This window comes from Varanus komodoensis, unplaced genomic scaffold (genome assembly GCF_004798865.1).
Source record: "Varanus komodoensis strain SLA01 unplaced genomic scaffold, ASM479886v1 scaffold51, whole genome shotgun sequence".
In the NCBI taxonomy this organism is placed as follows: Eukaryota; Metazoa; Chordata; class Lepidosauria; order Squamata; family Varanidae; genus Varanus; species Varanus komodoensis.
The window spans coordinates 4,172,305-4,192,169 of record NW_025336100.1 but is presented as its reverse complement, the minus strand read 5'-3'; the positions used below and the strand labels follow the sequence as shown (position 1 = coordinate 4,192,169).

The window sequence follows — 19,865 nt, the reverse complement described above, 5'->3', positions numbered from 1 at the left end:
TATATATTGGGTAATTTCTAGTCTAAGCATGGCATCTGTGATTTTCCACAGCAGGCTACAAAACTCTGAAATAATTCCCATTTAATTATTGATGGCAAACTCATGAATAATCAAATCCACATTTATTTGTTTATTTAACATATGGTATATATTGCCAGGGAGTTTGTTCTGGCACCTACAGTTGCTGGTCTGTTATTGTGCCAGTGTACCTGGGGGAAGGCGGGGGGGGAGGGGCAAACTAGCTTCGCACTTGTTGGCTAGTGACATTCTAGTTAAAGTCAGTTCATCCAGGGCTTTTCTCTGCTGATCCTTCGCTTAGGGTGTCAAGGAAGATCCAGTACTAGTGTTTGTTTTCATTGCAAATGAAGGCAGCAGGTTTCCCACCAGGGACTGGTGGTCCCTATTTATCTACTCGCAGATGTTATCTTTTGAACTGCTGGGTGGGCAGGAGCTAGGGGCAAACAACAGGAGCTCACTCTGTCCAGCACTGGAGTGCTGACCATTTCTGATTGACAGTTCCAGCATCATTAAGCCACTGTGCTACTGCATTCCTCCATCAAATCCACAAAAATCAAACCTGTGAAAGTCAAGGTTCAACTGTCTATTCCAATAAGTCGGTTACAAAGGTTTAAGCTACTGGCTTGATATCTAAATTGAATCATACCTCTGGTAGGTAGAACCTAACCCTATTGTAACTGGTGAAATTTTAATATTTAAATCATGACATTTCAATAGCCTGTATGACTTCTTATATTCTCTGGTGTAGAAAGTGTACATTGAAAGCCATTTCTTGAGCAATGTGAGGACTAATGGACTTCAACAAAACAAACATAGAAATGTTTTAATAAATAAATAAATAAAACTTGTTTCAATATTTATTTTCATTTAGAGCCACCTGCTCAGCCAGTGTCTGCTGGAGTTAGAGCACCATCTCCAACCCCTTCATCTGTTTCCCTGGCACCAGAAAAGCCCAGCAGTGTGTCACAGGACAGAAAGGTCCCTGTCCCAATTGGAACAGAGCGTTCTGCACGCATCAGGCAAACTGGAACATCTACACCCTCTGTTATAGGGAGCAACTTAGCCACTCCAGTGGGTCACAGTGGTATATGGTCTTTTGAAGGGATAGGAGGAAATCAAGGTGGTATGTATTGCTTTGCATACACTTGTCTTCTCATACCATGTTAGAGGAGTACTCAAGATATGTTTAGCACAATTTAAATGCAACAAATTATATTCCTATCACAGATTCGTAGTCTCTGCATCAGTTTGTTGAAAAATAGAATATGCAAACTTCACATGGTTATTTAATACAATGTTCCTTAAGAACTTCATTTCTTCTTACTATTGGCATGAACTTTATTTTATTAAAAACTACAAGCAAATCAGCAAAATCAGTCTTTCTGTATGTGCCACTGGTTTTAGTTGTAGATCATTCTGCTGAGCATTTGGAACACAGATTATGCATCTGATATTAACTGCTCAGTATTACAGCAGAACAGATTAGGTAAATATGTGCTATTAATGGCTATACTTCTTTCTTGCTAGATAAACTAGATTGGTGTCACAGTGGAATGGGAAACCATGTGATTCACAGACCCATGTCTGATCCAGGTGTATTTTCACAACATCAAGCAATGGACAGAGACAGCACAGGAATTATTACTCCTTCTGGTACATTCCATCAGCACATTCCTGCTGGATACATGGACTTTCCTAAAGTTGGGGTAATATTCTAGATGTTTTACTGGTAATTTAGACATAGATAATATTTTGATGTCTTTAAAGACTTCTTTCTATATAAGGTTTGTAGCAGAGCATGCATTATAACTGTGGTTTCCTTCTTGTAGTTTATAATGAGAATTATGGTTAACCCTATTGTAGTCATGTGCAGTTTCTTTAGTGGAAACTACTGAATGGTATAAAGTCCTCCTTATATGTAAACAGGTATGTATCTTTTTACACCGGGGATGGTCATTGTTCATTCTCTGAACAGCCATATGTTGAAACTTTTCTGTTGTTGTGCCCAGGCTGTGGAAATCTCTAACTTAGAAGGCCCATTGGACACACACAAACATGCAAGCATCCTTCCCTGGCTTTCAGATGCTAGGTAAACTCTGTTTTGTTTCACTGGGCATTCAGCATGAATTAAAAATTGCCCCTTTTTCTTTCTGCATTTTCTCTTTTTTTTACAGCTCTGTTACTTACTACTTTTGTGCTGATTTTGTATTTAGTTATTTTTATTAGTTTTTAATTGAATCATGTTTAGGTAGCTATCTTAGGCTGCTTTTAGTGATGGAAAAGCATAAAAAATATCATTGTTAAATAAACCATGGCTTATTGTCCCTGTGTCCCTGTGATTTCCACCAGAGCTGCCTTTTCCAACCTGGTGCCCTCTAAATCTTTTGTACTGCATTTTTATGACCATTAATGGAGTCACCCAGTTTTATGTGCCTAGTTTATCTGCGCTACAGCAGGCAAGACCTTGGGAAGGGGCAGGGTAGTCTAGTATTCACTGTAATATTATTCTGTACCCCTTTCCAGGTGCCTGGTCCCTCTGGTTGGTAGGCAGGCTCTAATCAAGAGGAAGGTGGCACTTTAGTCCCCAAGACCAGAACTGCAATGGCTTAGGAAGCCCCTTTTAAGTCTAGTGATCCCTTGGAGCCATACACTTTAAAACTGGAATTAATTAACATTAACAGGAAGCATGCAAAATGCACATAGAATCTCAAGGAATTAACTCAGAAGAATCTTACTACTTCATCTCAGTAGGACATAGGCAAAAGCGCTAAGAGAGGCTCACAAGGCACTGCGATATGAGAGTTCGGTAGAATGTCCCTTGGAAATAGTGAGAAAAGGAATTCATGGTATGAAAATATTCCTTTCCCATCCAGTGTGAAGGGGATATCCACCATGGATTAATTCCTTCCACAGCCCAGGAAAAACAAGAAACATGTACCCAGGCCTTTTTCCTTCATCATGGCCTCCACAACCACTTTGTTCCTTGCTTTTGCTCAGGACAAGGGTTGTTCTTTTCTCCTCAACAATCTTTTTCCAGGCCTCCTTATTGTCTCTTCAGTCCTTATTCACATACATTAAAAATGTTCCTCTTTCCTTGTTTAGCCTTTCTCTTTTTTAAAAAAATGATGTCCCTTTTCCTGGCTCTTCTGACTTACTTGCCACAAAAAATAGAACCATGTAAAAAGAAGAGCCCCAAGCCTCCCACAGAAATTTAAACAGATCCCATCAAGACTAAGGATTCACACCACTGACCCAAGGATCCCCACTGCATCTGGCTGGGAAGAATTTGCCTCAGAGCCTGTAGCAGTTAAGCATAGCCAGGGCACATGCCCTAGAATTGCCGTAGCAACTTCTCCTTATCCTGAGACTCAGCAAACCAAGATCAAAATGCAGCCCTCCAAGAACTGGATGATACAGGATAAGTGCCTTCTCAATAGGTCCTACCTTGGAGGAGGTCAATCCAGGAGTAATTCTGGATGAGTTTTTGAGGTTACATAAGCTGGAGGAGGTTACAGCAGGAACAACTTTGTCCTGCCAATGATCAGTTTTATTTTCCCAGTATTGTCCAGCCAGCATTTTGCAAGAGCAACCATTTCCAACTAATAACAGGGAGTTACAGCTAGCCCCAGGTGCTTAGTCCTTCTTCACAGATAATTCAGCTAAACAGCCCCCTTCTCTCCAGGATCAGTCCTTGTTTAAAACATTACCACAGGCTATTAGAATTGGGATTGGGTCACCTCCTAATAAACCCAGAGAAGGAGTTTTTCTCCAGTACATCAACTTCTGTTGCTGCTTTTCTAAGCCAAGGGAAAGGCAAAAACAGGGGGCTTGATCTTCCTGACCTTTGGTTTATGGTCAAGGGAAAATAAAAGTCAAAGGAAATCTCTGCTGAGTAACATTCTAACTCAGATTCTCCCATATTGTTAGAGAAAACACTATGGTTAGAACATGAATGATCAGATCCTAGGGATTTAGAGGAATCTTCCAGTGTTAGAGTCTTTAATAATGACCATTGTCTCCCTATTCTGTCTCAGGCTATGGCCTCCTTGGACTTCATTCCTCTCAGGAAACAACCAAGAAGCCTTCCAGAAGCAAAATATTATTTTTCCTTCGTGGTCTCCATGCAGTCACACCTATGGGCTTGCCGCAGAGTGCAAGGCCTCGATTGGAGTAAACCTCCAAAGCTCGTTGCCATGGAGTGGGCGGAAGCCCAGCCTGCCCCCTGCATAGGTAGCATAAAGGGGTGTGGATTCTGCCCAGTCCTTTAGTTCCTTTACGACCATGCTTCAAGCCTCCTCGGATTGAACCTTCCGCTCATTCCACTCACAAGGTTTGCCATTTTGCCCTCCTTTTCCCCCTTTTTTCCTTTCTCTCCTTCTGTCACTTTAAAAAAAATTATCGTGCTTTTACTTACTGATCTCTGGAGAGATAAGCCTGCTGCCTCTTTCTCTCCATCCCACCCTGTGAAACCCCTCTGGGTTTTTTCCTCCTCCTGTTTTCCTTTTCCTCTGCCACGTGTGTTCCATTCTGGACCACATGGCCAACTCCACTCTATGCCACTGCAACTCCTGCACAGCCTGAATACCTGCCAATGACAGGCAATCCAAGTGCCTTCTCTGCCTTGGCAAGAGGCACATCATAGAGACATGCCCACACTGCCAGGCCTCTAAAAAACAGACGCGCTGGTAGAGGGCCATTCGCCTCCAGCAGGCCTTATAGCAGAGGGCTCTCATGACCATTGACCCCTCTGAGGTCAACAACCCCCCCACCAAAGGCTTCTTGGTTGTTTCCTGAGAGGAATGAAGTCCAAGGAGGCCATAGCCTTAGACAAGCCCCTCTGAGAGCATGGTTCCGGTGAAGAGGAAGAAGCACCATGCCGCAAAGGATCCTGCCCCTCCGGCACCAGAAGCCACCCAAGACCACCCGTGGACCCCGGACTCCGGGACATCTCTAAATGCAATGCCCATGGTCCCGGTCCTGGACTCTCTGAACATGCGCCCCGCAGCAGCACTGTCCATACTCAGATGCCGCCAGCATGCAGCATGTCTGCCATTTCTATGGCAGAGAATGCCCCCTGCGCTTCCACCTCTTTGAGGGACCACCATTTGCTTCTGATGCCCACGGGCGATGCTGTTTTGCCTCAGAGCCACCAGACACACCAAGCCTCCGGAGGTGAGGGGGATCATTGCTGCGCTCTGCAGCCTCCTCACTCTCCAGCTCGCCACTCTCGACCCTGCACACAAGGAAGCCCTGCCCGGTTAATTTTGACTCCGGGTCCTCAGAGGCCTGCGCTCCCCATGCCCAGATGAGGCACCCGGTCTCCAAATGAAGGCCCCAACATGGACACTACACCTGGAGCTCTACCTCCTCCTCTTCTGACAACTGCGCTTCTTATGAGCGTTGCCACTTCCCTGTCCAGGGCTCACATGCAAGACTGCAGGAGCCAGCAAGAATGCACAGGGATCACATGATGTGCTGACGAGCCCAGCAGAAAACAGGGAGCATGCAACTGGGAACGCCACGCTGCAGCCCCCCACCACCACTGGGACTCCCCCAGCAAGGAATCAAGCCATGCCACCAGGCCCAGGGACAGGCCCTGCACGCACTGATGCCTCTGGCCCAGCAAGGACTCACTGGCAAGTGACGCAGTCTATACCAGGCCCCTGTGCTAGCACCACTGCTCCCACAGCCCTGCAGCTCACCACGAATACTCACATGCTTCTCACTGGGATCATCAAAGCAGCAGCTGCCACGACCAGTGTTTCCCTTCACAGGACTCAGGTCAGAGCCAATCCCTGGCTTCAGGACATTCCCCCTCCCCTGCAGCCTCCATTCACTCCCCAGATGGCCAGGCCTTAGACCACGACCTCTTCTTCTCTCCTGCTAATGGGGGGTGGCTTCTCTGACCTGGTACTCCGCATGCCGAGGTTCTTCATCGTGACCTCTGTGCATCACACATATGGGTGCTGCGCCTGCACAGTGCCTAAGCCGGAAGATTGAAAGCTAATGGTTTTTGGCGGGAAACTCTGCTCCCCTCCCCCTCAGTAGTATATATAGAGCGGAGTGTCTGCCATTTTCCCAGTCTTTGCGACCGCCGTTCACTGTGCCTCGTGCCGCTATCGCTCTCACATAGATTACCTACTTGACTAGTTTTTCTTGTTTATTGCTCTCTTTTTTCAAGTTCTTATATCCCCTGTTGTGATTCTTCTCTTGTTCTTCTTCCAATTCTATCTCTTCTTGTTCTCTAAAAAAAAAAAAAAAAACCAAAAATATTATCTTTCCCTCTGCAGTATCCTCTCTTTTTCCTTTTCGTGGTGGCGCAGCGAGTGGCCTTTCGCAAATGTGTGGAATGTGATTCCAAGATGTCCCCTGCGGACCCGTACGATCTGTACAGGAACCAAGAGAAGAGAGCCGATCTATGTCACCAGGAGATTCCTCATCTAGCGGCCCAGCGTGCTATGAAATGGACTCGAATGAGTCTGAGGTTGACTCCACCTCCCCTGATGTGGCTGTTACATCTGGGGATCCTGATCCCAGGGCCCAGGATCCCCAGAGGAACCTCACTTCTCCTTTGGGGAGCTAATGTCTAGGCTTGTTCGGTCGCTGAAGATCGAGGCACAACAACAGCCCGGTCCCAGCACCGACAGGTTCTATGATGTAGTCAGGGGCGAACAATCAGCCGCCATCACTTTGCCGCTGGTAACAACTCTGTGCCAGGTGATGGTTCAGCCCTGGGATCTGCCTGCCCATCCTCAAGCCACTTCTAGACGTTACGAAGCCATGTACCGGATTCGGGAGCAGGACATTCTTTTCTCCTGCAACACCCAAAGCCAAACTCAGTAGTGGTGGAGTCATCTCAGGGCAGGGAATCTAAAAATCATAAAGCTCCACATGATAAAGAGAGGAGAAAAATCGACTCTCTCACACCCCGAGTTTATGCGGCCTCTGGGCTTGGTCTGCGCATTTCAAATTATGAGACAACTCTTGTGCGCTATCAGTATTTCATTATGCAGCACCTCGATAACATCGTCTCTGCCCTGCCTGACAACCAAGGGGAACTAGCAAAAATTTTCATCAAAGAGGCCTTGCAGGTTGCGATTCAGCAACTTTCGACAGCTAGGCATCACGTCGATACCGATTCCAGGACTCTGGTCAGTGCCATCTCCCTCTGGCGGCACGCTTGGTTGAGAAGCTGCAACTTCCTGGAGGAGATGAAAAGAAGAATTGAAGAGATGCCTTTCGATGGGTCAGGACTTTTCAATGCCAGGACGGACCACAAGCTGAAGTCCATACATGAATCAAGGATGACAGCTTGTCGTATGGAAATCCAGCCTCAACAGCGACATAAGTGGTCCTGGTCTTGACTGTCGTATCGCCAACAGTATCAGTCCAGGCAACAGTACCAGCAACGCCAGCAGCGCCGTAAACAACAGCCCCAACAGCGCTTCCAGCAAGGCCGTCGCCGTTTCGATGATGACAAACGTCAACGCTGACGGGTCTGGCGAACCTTTCCTCCAACTCCCACCTTTCCCCCTCTCATCTGGGGACTGGCTACAAAGCCGACTCCCCATTTGGGAGTCCATCACATCTGATTGGTGGGTTTTATCCATCATATAGCACGGATATCGAATAGAATTCGACATTGTTCCTCCATCGAGCCCAATTCGGTTTACACCATGCTCTCCTGTATTACTAGACCAAGTCCACCAACTTCTTCATAAAGGAGCAATTCATCACCTTTCCCATTCTGAAGGGCTTCATGGATTCTATTCGAGATACTTTACAGTCCCTAAATGGGATGGTGGTCTCCGTCCAATATTGGATCTGCGAGGTATTAATAAGTTTATTAAACCGAAGAAATTTAGAATAACCGTCCTTCAAAATATCCTTCCGTTGCTGAGGAGAGAGGATTGGCCAGCCTCACTGGACTTGAAGGATGCCTACTTTCACATTTCCATACATCCCTGTCACAGGCGTCTCCTGCACTTTACTGTTGCCTCAGACATATTCAAATTCAACATACTTCCCTTTGGATTGGCCACCGCTTCAAGGGTCTTTACGAAATGTATGGCCCCGGTCTGCGCACATCTTCGACTTTGCGGTGTCCAAGTATACCCTTACTTGGATGACTGGCTGTTAGTTTCCCAGACCAGGGAAGGTCTTCTGTCGTCCATCCAAACAGCTTGTGCCCTGCTGAACGACCTGGGACTATGCATTGATCACGAGAAATCCTCTCTTGTTCCCACACAGATGATCAACTTTATCGGGGCCCACCTGGATTCCATGTTAGCGAGGGTGTTTCTCCCTCGGGACCAATAACACAACCTCTGCTCATGGATTCATCGAATTTGACGAGACAGAATCGTTCCTGCTCTCTCTATCCAGAGACTCATGGGACACATGGCGGCCTCAGTTGCCATCGTCCCACATGCCAGGCTTCGACTTCGTCCTCTTCAACTCCACTTCAACAAGATGTTTCACCCACAGCGGGATTCACCTACCAAGCTTATTTGGCTTCCGTGCTCTGTTCTGCGTTCCCTAATATGATGGAAAGTTCCAGCCAATTTGAATGCAGGGGTTCCGTTCCAACCTCCCCAACCTACTGTGACTCTTTGCACCGACACATCCCTGATCAGCTGGGGAGCAGTATGCTCGAATCTTCACACCCAAGACGCTTGGGATCGACAGGAATCGAGAAAAAACATCAACTTCCTCGAGCTGTTAGCGATATTCAAGGCTCTTCGATCCTTTGAGGAAATTCTTTGACATCAAATTGTTCAGATTGCATCAGACGATATAGCTGCGGTGTTCTACGTGAACAAGCAGGGCGGAACGAAGTCAGCCTCCTTGGATCGACTGTCAATGCAGATCTGGGACTGGTGTATCCCGAGGGACATAACTCTTCTGGTGGTCCATCTAGCCGGTACAGACAATGAGGAAGCTGACCTGTTGAGCAGACAGATGTTGACAAACCACAAATGGGAACTGGATGGACAAATCTGCAACCATCTCTTTCATCGTTGGGGACATCCACCTATAGACTTGTTCGCTACCCATTGGAACAGGGTATGCGAGAAGTTTTACTCCAGACCGGGTATCGGACCAGGATCAGTAGGGGATGCCTTTATGATCCCATGGAACAATATCAGTTTTTACGCCTTTCCCCTGATCCCGCTCATAACAAAAGTGGTATTGAAGATTGTTCACAACGAGGCCACAGGAGTGTTGATAACCCCATGGTGGCTACGCCAACCATGGTTCTCCACTCTTCTCCGCATGTCTCACAACACCTTTCTTCGCCTTCCATACTGTATTTGATAACCCAACAAGAAGGGACTCTCCGCCATCCGGACTTATCATTGTTGAACCCCACAGCCTGGCAAATTCGATGAACATCGATACCAATTTGATACCGACAGCATTTCGACTCTCCAGGAATCGCACCCACAAGCCCGACACTCAGCCTACTTCTTTGGGTCCGATGGACTTGGCCTCGGGCTCGACAGTTCTCCATCCAGATATTCAGAGGATTCTCGAATCTGCACTGCGACCGTCAACACGGAGATCTTATGCAGCAAAGTAGCGTTGGTTCTCGTCTTTTGCTGAGTCTCACTCATTCACTCCAGATTCTGCATCGATAGAGGATATTCTTCAGTTTCTCCTAGAACTTCACCATTCAGGACTTAAGCCATCATCTATAAAAGTGTACATGGTGGCAATTTCTTACTACTGTGGAGAAGTATGGGGATTGTCGATCTTTTCTCAACCACTAATTAAGAGATTCCTTAAAGGACTTCAGAATCTTCATCCATCGGTTCGGCCGGTCATGCCCACTTGGAATCTCTCAGTAGTGCTTCAGGCGCTTACCAGAGCCCCATTCAAACCTCTGGCAACTATAGACTTACACCTTGTTTCATGGAAGACAGCTTTTCTTGTTGCCATCACATCAGCTCAAAGAGCTAGTGAACTGCGTGCTCTTAGAGTGGACCCTCCTTATTTGAATTTCCATAAGGAGAAGGTTGTTCTTTGTATGGATCCGTCATTTTTGCCTAAAGTTGCCACTTCATTTCATATGAATTAGGAGATCGTCTTACCTGCCTTCTTCCCATCACCGTCGAATCTGATCAAAAGGTCCTTTCATACTATTGCGGCTATTACCCGTTGGTACGGGACCGTACTCTCTCCCTGGTACTGAGAGAGGCTCCGTCCACCTCGAGACCGACGAGGTCTAGGCGTCCCAGCTTGCCAATTGAGTCTTCTTAGAGCTGTCCGCTCTAAGATTATGATTTGGACTCAGATGACTCCGAGGTGGTGTCAACTTCGCCCGACACCGTCTTCTCCACACAAAGTCCCAGCTCACCAGAGGAACCATACGTGACCTTTGGGGAACTGATGGCAAGACTTGCCAGATCACCAGAGATCAAAGCCCAACATCACATCGATCCTCGCACTGACAAGTTCTAGAACATCGTTAAAGGAGAACAATCAGCTGCCATCATCCTTCCCCTAATCACAACTCTTCAACAGGCAATGATGGAACCATGGAACTTTCCAAACCAGCCTCAACCTACCTTACGTCGGTATGAGGCTATGTATCGAGTTCGGGAGCAGGATATTCCATTCCTCCTGCGTCATCCGAGGCTGAACTCGATAGTTGTGGAATCATCCCAAGTTTGCGAGTCGAGGGGCCATATTACACCCCGTGACAAGGAAGGCTTGTCGAGTCTACGCCACTACAGGACTTGGCCTTCACATTTTGAATTATGAAGCCACGCTGGCTCGGTATCAATACTTTTTGATGCAGAAGCTAGACAATATCACCGCTTCTCTCCCGGACCAGCAAAAAGATCTGGCTCGTATATTCATTAAGGAGGTCATGCAGGTGACGGTTCAACAGCTGACTACGGCAAGACACCATGTCGATTCCAACTCCAGGGCTCCGGTTGGTGCCATCTCCCTTCGTTGCCACGCTTGGCTTCGAAGCTGCAACTTCCCGGAGGAAACCAAACGCTGAATCAAAGAGATGCCTTTTGATGGCTCGGGCTTATTTCATGCACGGACGGACCACAAGATGAAGTTCATACATGAATCGAGGATGACTGCTCGTCGGATGGAAGTCCCAAATCAAGCCCGACGTAAGTTGTCCTGTCCCCGTCCTTCTTACAGGTTGCAGCTGTACTCTCAATTTCTGAACCGTCAGCAGTTTCAGCCCCGTCAACAACATCAGAAGCAGCATCAACAACAGCGCTTCCAGCAAAACCACTGTCATTTCGACTCTGACGAACACCAGCGTTGACGGGACGTGCAAACCTCTCCTCTCCTCCTTAACCCACCCTCCCCTCTCCCTTTTGGGGATCGACTACAAAGTCGACTCCCCATTTGGGAGTCCATCACATCTGATCGGTGGGTCTTATCCATTATTCAGCTTGGATATAGAATAGAGTTCAATATCGTACCGATTCGATTTACACCTCAGTCATTGGTTCTCATTGACGAAGTTCAACAATTACTTCGTAAAGGAGCGATCCGACAGCTTACGTGCTCTGAGGGGCTTCACGGATTCTATTTGAGATATTTTACTGTCCCTAAGCAGGATGGTGGTCTTCGTCCGATTCTGGACCTACGTGACATCATTAGGTTCATCAAAACTAAAAAGTTTTGGATGACCACCCTTCAAAATATCCTTCCGTTGCTTAGGAGAAAGGATTGGTTCACTTCTCTGGACCTGAAAGATGCCTATTTTCATATTGTTATTCATCCATCCCATAGATGTCTTCTATGGTTTACTGTCAGTTCCAACCTGTTTGAATTCAACGTCCTCCCATTTGGACTAGCTACTGCCCCCCAGGTTTTCACCAAATGTATGGCCCCGGTGTGTGCACATCTTTGGCTCCAAGGGATTCAAGTGTATCTCTACCTGGATAACTGGTTGATAGTCTCCCCGTCCCTGGAAAGTCTTCTTTCAGCGCTGAGAATGACTTGGGCTCTTCTGGACAATTTGGGACTGTGCATTAACCATGAGAAATCTTGCCTTATTCCCTCACAGGTCATCAATTTCATTGGAGCGCATTTCGATTCCATACTAGCGAGAACTTTTCTTCCACCGAGCTGACGGGACAATCTGTGCTCCTGGATCCGTCAAATCCAAATGGACAGAACTGTTCCAGCACTCTCAATCCAGAAGCTCCTCAGTCACATGGCCTCTTCAGTTGCCACAGTTCCCCACACCAGGCTTCAGATGAGACCACTCCAATTATACTCCAATTAGATTTCAACAAAATGTTTCAGCCACAATGAGACTTGCCCCACCGACTTCTTCGCCTTCCGACTTCTGTCCTCTGGACTCTATCATGGTGGACTGTTCGACACAATCTGACTGTGGGTGTCCCATTCTGTCTGCCACATCCAACCCTGACCCTCTATACCAATGCATCCCTGACCGGGTGGGGAGCCCTGTGCACCAGCCTTCGAACACAGTGCACCTGGGACCAACAGGAATCCGCCAGGCACATCAATTATCTCAAACTCCTGGTGGTCTTCAAAGCACTTCGCTCTTTCGAGGACACTCTCCAGCGACACATTGTGCAGCTTATCTCCGACAACGTTGTCGCTGTATTTTATATAAACAAGCAGGGCGGGATGAAGTCCGCTCCCCTGGCCCATCTGGTGATGCAACTGTGGGACTGGTGCATCCCCAGAGACATAATTCTCCTTGCAGTCCACCTGGCCAGTACTGACAACGAGGAGGCCGGTATCTTGAGCAGAGAAATGTTGGTGACCCACGAATGGGAACTGGACCATCCAACTTGCCGTCGCCTTTTCCTCAACTGGGGCTATCTGGACATAGATCTGTTCGCCACTCACAAAAACAGGATCTGCGACACGTACTGCTCTCGTGCCGGCATCGGTCCGGGTTCAACAGGAGATGCCCTGATGATCCCTTGGTCCAACACACTTTTCTACGCCTTCCCTCCAATCCCACTTATAACAAAAGTTGTTTCCAAGATTATCCACGACAGCGCTACGGGGATTCTGATCACGCCTTGGTGGCCCCATCAGCCATGGTTCTCCACTCTCTTCCAGCTATCCGGCAACACTTCTCTCCAGCTGCCACTCATACCACATTTAATAACTCAGCAGGACGGAGGTGTTCGCCACCCAGACCTTACTTCACTAGGTCTTATGGCCTGGCTCATTTGGTGAACCACAATACTGATCCGGTACCGACAGAACCAAGGTCTGCCATACTTACCAGACACAGTCCTGATACAATACCTGTTCCCTCGAGTTTGATAGACCCTACATCGGATCAGAGCACTCTCCATCCCGACATCCAGCATATTCTTCAATCTGCCTTAAGACCGGCAACTTGATGATCTTATGCGGTGAAATGGAATCAGTTCTCATCCTTGGCAGAATCTAATTCGTTTACCGCTTCCTCAGCCTCTGTTGAAAACATCCTCCAGTTTCTTCTATCACTACATCAGTTGGGACTTAAACCCACCTCCATCAAGGTTTACACAGCAGCTATTTCCCACTACTGTGGTCAAGTGCAGGGCTCCTCGGTGTTTTCCCAAACCATCATTCATAGGTTCCTCAAGGGATTGCAGAACCTCCATCCACCAATTCGTCCTGTCATGCCCACCTGGAGCCTCTCAGTTGTCCTTCAAGCACTCACCAGAGCCCCCTTCGAACCCCTGGCAACTACTGATTTACGTCTCCTGTCTTGGAAGACTGCCTTCCTCGTGGCTGTCACTTCGGCCAGAAGGGCTAGTGAACTTTGCGCACTTCGAATAGACCCTCCCTACCTGAACTTTCATAAAGAAAAAGTTGTTCTCCACACCAATTGGGTGTTCTTACCCAAAGTCATGACACCATTCCATATCAATCAGGACATTGTATTACCTGCCTTTTTTCCATCACCCTCTACTCCAATTGAATGGTCCTTGCTTTCCCTCGACGTTTGTCGTTGCCTTGCCTTTTACAGATCTCGTATGGAATCCTTCCATAAATCTAACCATCTCTTTGTAAAATATTCGGACCATGACAAAGGTTTACCCGTGAGTTCAAAGAGGTTTTCGGAATGGGTTGTGCAGACCCAACTTGCCAAGCTTGATTTACCTGTTATGCCCAGGGGGCATTCTACAAGAGTGGTAGCAGCCTCCTCTGCCTTCGCTGCTGGGATTCCGATTCAAGACATCTGCAAAGCTGTGACATGGACTACTCCTTGCACCTTCGCCAGGTATTACCGTCTTGATGTGTGTGCCAGACATAACTGTTCCTTCTGTTGGGCAGTGCTTTCCGCTGTCCTTCAGTGATGACACCGCCTGCCTCCAGGTCTGGTAAGCTTGCTAGTCACTCATATGTGTGATGCACAGAGGCCACAATGAAGAAAGGCAGGTTGCTTACCTGTAACTGTCATTCTTCGAGTGGCCATCTGTGCATTCACACAACCTACCCGCCGGCCCCGCTCAGTGTCGGTGAATGGGTTCTTTTTTGGTACCATGCTTCTTTCTGGTATTCATGGTCCTGTGCGAATTTTTGCAGTATCTCTTGCTCCCGCGAGGGGGCAAACATCTGGTCTCCAGTAGACAGGGAAAATGGCAGGCACTCCGCTCCATTTATATCGTTAGCGGGGAGGGGAGCGGAGTTTTCCCGCCAAAACCATTAAGCTTTGCAATCTTTCTGGCCTTAGGCACTGTGCAGGCACAGCACCCATATGTGTGAATGCACAGATGGCCACTTGAAAAACGACAGTTACAGGTAAGCAACCTGCCTTTCCCCACAAATGAAAGCTGCATACAACCGTTGCTACTCTCCTTTAACTTTTGTGCCTTTTATAGCTGCATCTCTACCTGTCCTCTTCAGGTTTTCTTTTAGGTATCTATTAGTTTCAGAGAGATTTTAGCTCATCTGTGAGGGGTCAACTTGCCTTAGGTCTCACCCCATAGGAACAGTAACTTTTGTATATACCTTACACCAATATGAATGGAAAGTTGGGTACTTATCATGAAGTTATATTGCAATTTGCTGTGCAGCAGACACCCATACCATGTCCTCTGATAAGCTGTCTGCACTAATTCGTAGTAGCATTTTGCTGTGTGGCCTTCTCCCTGAATTTTCACTTTTTACCTCTACCTTCTGTTTTTTTCACCTACCACATTAATGGCTTCTCAATTCCGTCTATGTCCAAATGCTCTGATGGTAAGAACTGACTAGGAGGAGCCATGAAGACCAGGACCAAGGCAAAAAGCCTGGTTACATATTCCTTAGCCCTCCTGGGCAGTGGGAAGAGTTAACCCATGCTGGATATCTCATTCACCAAACTGGAATAGAATTTCACAGTATGTTCCCAACTTGGCATTTTCCTGTAAAGTTCTTCTGCATCATCAGGGTATAAAAGAGCATTCTAAAAGAAGGAAAGACCTACCAGAATCCTTTGCAGAACCCTTCTGCAGGCTTTATCAGCAGCAGCAAAGAAATTAATCTTGTGTTGCTTGGAAAATGTGTGCAGAGAAGCCCACATTGTATATTTCCTTTGTAGAGACATTAGCTGGAAAGGCAGTGGTGATAGCCATAACCCTGAGAGAACTTGCTGCAATCCCTGAAGGAGGTGATTTTCCTAGGGACTGGTATGCTATGTCAATGCAATTCCTCAATAATTTTGAAATAGTGGACACATTTTTTCTGCAGGAAGATTTTGGATGAGACACAAACAAAGCATCTGTCCTTCTGATCCCCACTTCACTATTCAAAGAGAACCATAGGGCTCTTTTGGCATCCGAAGTATGCCAGGCTCTTTCTTGTAGATGCACAGGCTTGGAACAGAAGGTAACACTGTGACCTTATTCAGATGACATGACAACTCCTGCTACAATAGCTCACAGTGGATTGATTGTTCACTTGATAACCCATGATAGTGTACATAGGTAATTATCCTGTGCAAGGGTATAGGCAGGTTGTGTCAGAATTATTCATACCCCCCACCCCAAAAAATCAGGCTAATATCCCTGGAGCCCTGGAGATCACCATCCTGCTATCTTTTGCTTCCTCCCCTTATCAACATCTTTCACATAATTGGTCTGCTCAATGCTCTGCCATGACTAGGCTCTGCCAGCTGACAGTGGAAACATTTCCCACCCTTGGCCAGTTCAATACTTCAACAAAGCTGTGACACTATTAAAATTGATGTATCCAAGGCCCCTCTTCATTGCTTACCTTCCCTTAATCACTGAAGAAATAGCTTGATTTCTCCCCTCTCCCTCTTGCTCACCTTCTGTTCCTAGCCAGCAAAGAGACATATCCTGTGATGCTTGGAAGGCTTGATTGGAAGTGGGCTTGAAGAGGGTAGGTGAACCTTTAATAAGGCCTCCTGTGCAATGCATCCTAGGAGAACACTCATTTCATATCCAAATCAGGCAAAGTGGATTACTGCACCTGCTATAGAAAGTGAGGCAAGTGCGATCCAGCAGTAGGGTTTATCTATGGTGCAAACTTAATTTGGGACAGCTGACATTCCCCAAGTTCCCATGGACAATGAAGGACATCAGTAGCGAGGAATGGATATGTTAGAATTGCTACCTATGTGAGGAGGGAAGATGAAACTGGAGGGTGAAGGAGATCAGTACACCTTTGTGTTTAAAGTTAATTCAGACTTAAAATACAGGTCAAGTTAATTAGAAATTGAATTATTAAAGTATTTCCTGCATAATTTCAGTTAAGTTATTTATGGAGCGCTTCTGCCAAGTTGATGGGAGTGGCAGGGCACCAGTAAGTCAGAGAAGACTGAACTTAGGAAGAATACAGATGTCTTCAGGGCTGTGATGTTTATCATGCGCAACTGTCTCTAGGCTGCACTATCTTCAAGTCACCAGAGGTTTGAAGGGAACAATCAGGCCTTTAGTCTGAAGTTTCAGGAGGGAAATCTATGGATTATAGGGGAATATAATAATCTACTCCATTAAGGAATCTTCTGACTGTGAGGATGCTGAGCAATGGAACCTTTCTTTTCACAAAACAAAATGCTGTTCAAAGTTTCCACCTGATGTTTGAATTATTAGTACTAAGATCTTAGTTAAGTCTGGCCTTGAGAACTCAAGAATACCCAAGATGTCATTCCCCAAAAGGATTTTCCCTGATTGGTGAAGTTCTCCAAGTAATGGTGTCCACTCTCTTGCTGGATGATAAAGAATGTTGTCAAGACTTATTCCAAGTACCACATCTGATGAAGCTACTTTCTAGCTGCCAGGCTGTCAACCAGGAAAGCCCTGGTTGGAGACCCTGAGATAATAGGTCCTTGTAGCCTGGTAGAAGTTAGTGTCTCTAGTTAAAAGGCTGGAGGAATTCTGGGAATCATGAGCACCTGAGCCAATATAGGGCAACCAGAATAACCTGCACATGGATCTTCTAAATTTACCAAAGAACACCAGGGATCATGCAAGTCTGGAAAGAAACAGAATTCTGTCCAGCCACAGATAAAGTGCAAGGTCAATGACTACTGCTCCGTGGCAAACATTTCTTACAGTAAATTCTGGCACCTGGCTGTTTTCATCGGTGGTAAAAAGATAATGACTGGAGATATAAGGTAATGTTCTAAAGCAGCAAAGCTTTTCGAAGCAAAGTTGTACAGTTCTGTGGTTGAGAAGGTGCTCTGCCTTTTGGAATTTTCTGCTGTTCAGTCTGTCTGCCACTATGTTTGCTGCTCTGGCAAGGTGCAACTCCAGACAGGCAGAAGATGTTCAGCCCACAGGAGACTCTTGAATAGCACTCTGCTCAGTCTCCCTGACTTGGTTCCATTTTGTTCATTCATGTAAGCTTTGGTGGACAAGCTATCTCTTTGAATGACATCTCAGAAGCCTGATTTTGAAGATAAGTGTCAACTTTATTCTTTTTAGCTCTGTAAATTAGATGTTCTTCCAAGACTCCTTCAGTGACCAAGATTTCTGAGCTACCTGCTGTTCCATAGAAGCACCCCAGCTTATCTGGCTGTTGTCTGTGGCAACAATGTTCTTTTCTAGATTCTCCAAAACTCACACCCTTGGGACAGTCTCCTTGAGAGATTCACCAGATCCAATAAGTTTCAAAGATTAACTCCATGATTTTACTGCAGTCTCATCTTGGAAAAGCAGGAACAGTTTCTGAAGAAACCTGGATGAAGACAGGACCATTCTACAAGGCCCTGACAAAAGACCAGCAAGCCCAAGAGATGAGTCAAAAGCATGTGATCTGTTCCCTTCACCAGTGTCATAGATCAAACAGACTTGTCTTTCTGCTATATACAGAGCTGCTATGTGTCCAGTGTCACCCCAGACACTCTAGTGTCTTTGATGGCTGCAGTAAACTCTTTTCTGCATTTACCACAAGCCTGGACATGCCTGGGCTCTGAAGAGTAGCCTGGGCATCCTCCTTCCTCTGTGCCTTGGATGGGGACCTGAAGAAGATTCAATCAAGTTAAGCGTAAAGGGGACAGTCTCAGGTGAGCCACTGCAGCCACCAGGAAAACTCTTGGGGCAGAGCTCTGTATTGCACATTTTATTCTGATTTCTTTTGTCATTGGCTGTTAGAAGCTAGGTTCCCCCCTTCTCTCTTTCAAACAACAGACAGTTCTTTGGCAAAAACTCTTTATTTCCAATGTATATCCAGCAAGCTACAGCCAGGAAAGAAAGAGTAACTGAGCATGCACAGAGGGGTTTGTTGAACCTAGAGTAAAACTTTCCAAGAAACTTCCTTTTGAGTAACCCTGGACCCCAGGCCTCTAGGAGTGCTTCTCTGAGGACAGGCAAGCCTCCTAGCTGTATGCAGGCCCTCTAGTTGGCTAGTCCTTTTCTCCTGATGCCACGTCATGGGGTCAAAGATTCTCCTATGAGGTCAAGCTCCTCTCCCATGTCCCTTCTGGGCATTTCTGGACCCCATCAGTTCCCAGGGTCTGATTCAACACCTGGAGACGGTGCCCTTGAGATAAACTCTTCCTTCTCCACCATCTCTGTGTCTGAAGGCCTCCTCTGAAGGCCTCCTTCACCATCCTCATCCAAAGAGTTGGCATCACCCCAGCTCTTTGGCATACACCAAAAAGAACTGCCTGTTTCATTCCCAACAGAGTCTGGTCTCTCCCAGACACCTTCTTCCAAGCAGATTAATGAAAAGCTGCTAATTGCAGTTTTTTATTACATTAAACTGGTCAGCGAGGGTGTGATATAAAAGAGAAGTATTACAGAATCATTACAAAAAGACATCAACAAAGTTAAAATGCCAGCTATTAGGGAAATAAAGCTTAATGCTAAGAAGTTGGTTCCAAAATGAATTCTCCCTTCCTAACAAAAAGGAATTAGTTCCACCCTCTAGATCATGGGTCCTAAAACTATGGCCTGCAGGACGGATCCGGCCTGCCATGGCCATCCATCTGGCCCACATCACCATTCGCCACCCACACATGTGCTTGCTCACTCAGAGATGGTCTCCAAGCGAGCAAGCTGCTGCCGCTGCCTGCCTCCCGTATGCGCACGCTTGCCGCTGCCTCGCAGCACGTGCGGGGAGGTGGTGGCTTGTTCGCTCAGAGAGGGTTTTGGACTTGCTTGAGATCTCCGAGCGAGCGAGCCACCACCGCTTGCACACGATGGCATCTCACTGGCCCCCGCCCCCAGGCATCCGCACCTCACTGGCGCACAACAGTCACCGCAGCCTTTCAAGTGACCCCCTATTGAAAAAGTTTGAGGACCGCTGCTCTAGGTGGTTCCTGGTGCTTGTGAGCAAAATGGTAAGAATGTTGGACACTACTCAATTGATCTTCCCTTTTGATCTGATGCCAGGCTATGATACTTGATCATGTAACATCCACTCCCATCTGACTC

The 19,865-nt window shown here is 46.8% G+C and overlaps 1 protein-coding gene across 8 annotated transcripts in view; it reads left to right on the top strand.

The window, feature by feature from the left end:
* The window catches only part of ANKRD17 (ankyrin repeat domain 17), a 161,796-nt gene that overhangs the window by 131,082 nt on the left and 10,849 nt on the right, over positions 1–19,865 (top strand). For 5 of the 8 annotated variants that reach the window (XM_044447261.1, XM_044447258.1, XM_044447255.1 and 2 more), the window contains 2 exons: positions 890–1,141; positions 1,546–1,724. In XM_044447261.1, coding sequence (XP_044303196.1) covers positions 890–1,141; positions 1,546–1,724 — 431 coding nt within the window. Of the gene's footprint in view, positions 1–889; positions 1,142–1,545; positions 1,725–2,027; positions 2,108–9,133; positions 13,466–19,865 lie in introns of those variants that run through there. The other 3 variants (XM_044447256.1, XM_044447257.1, XM_044447259.1) reach the window with 3 other exon arrangements.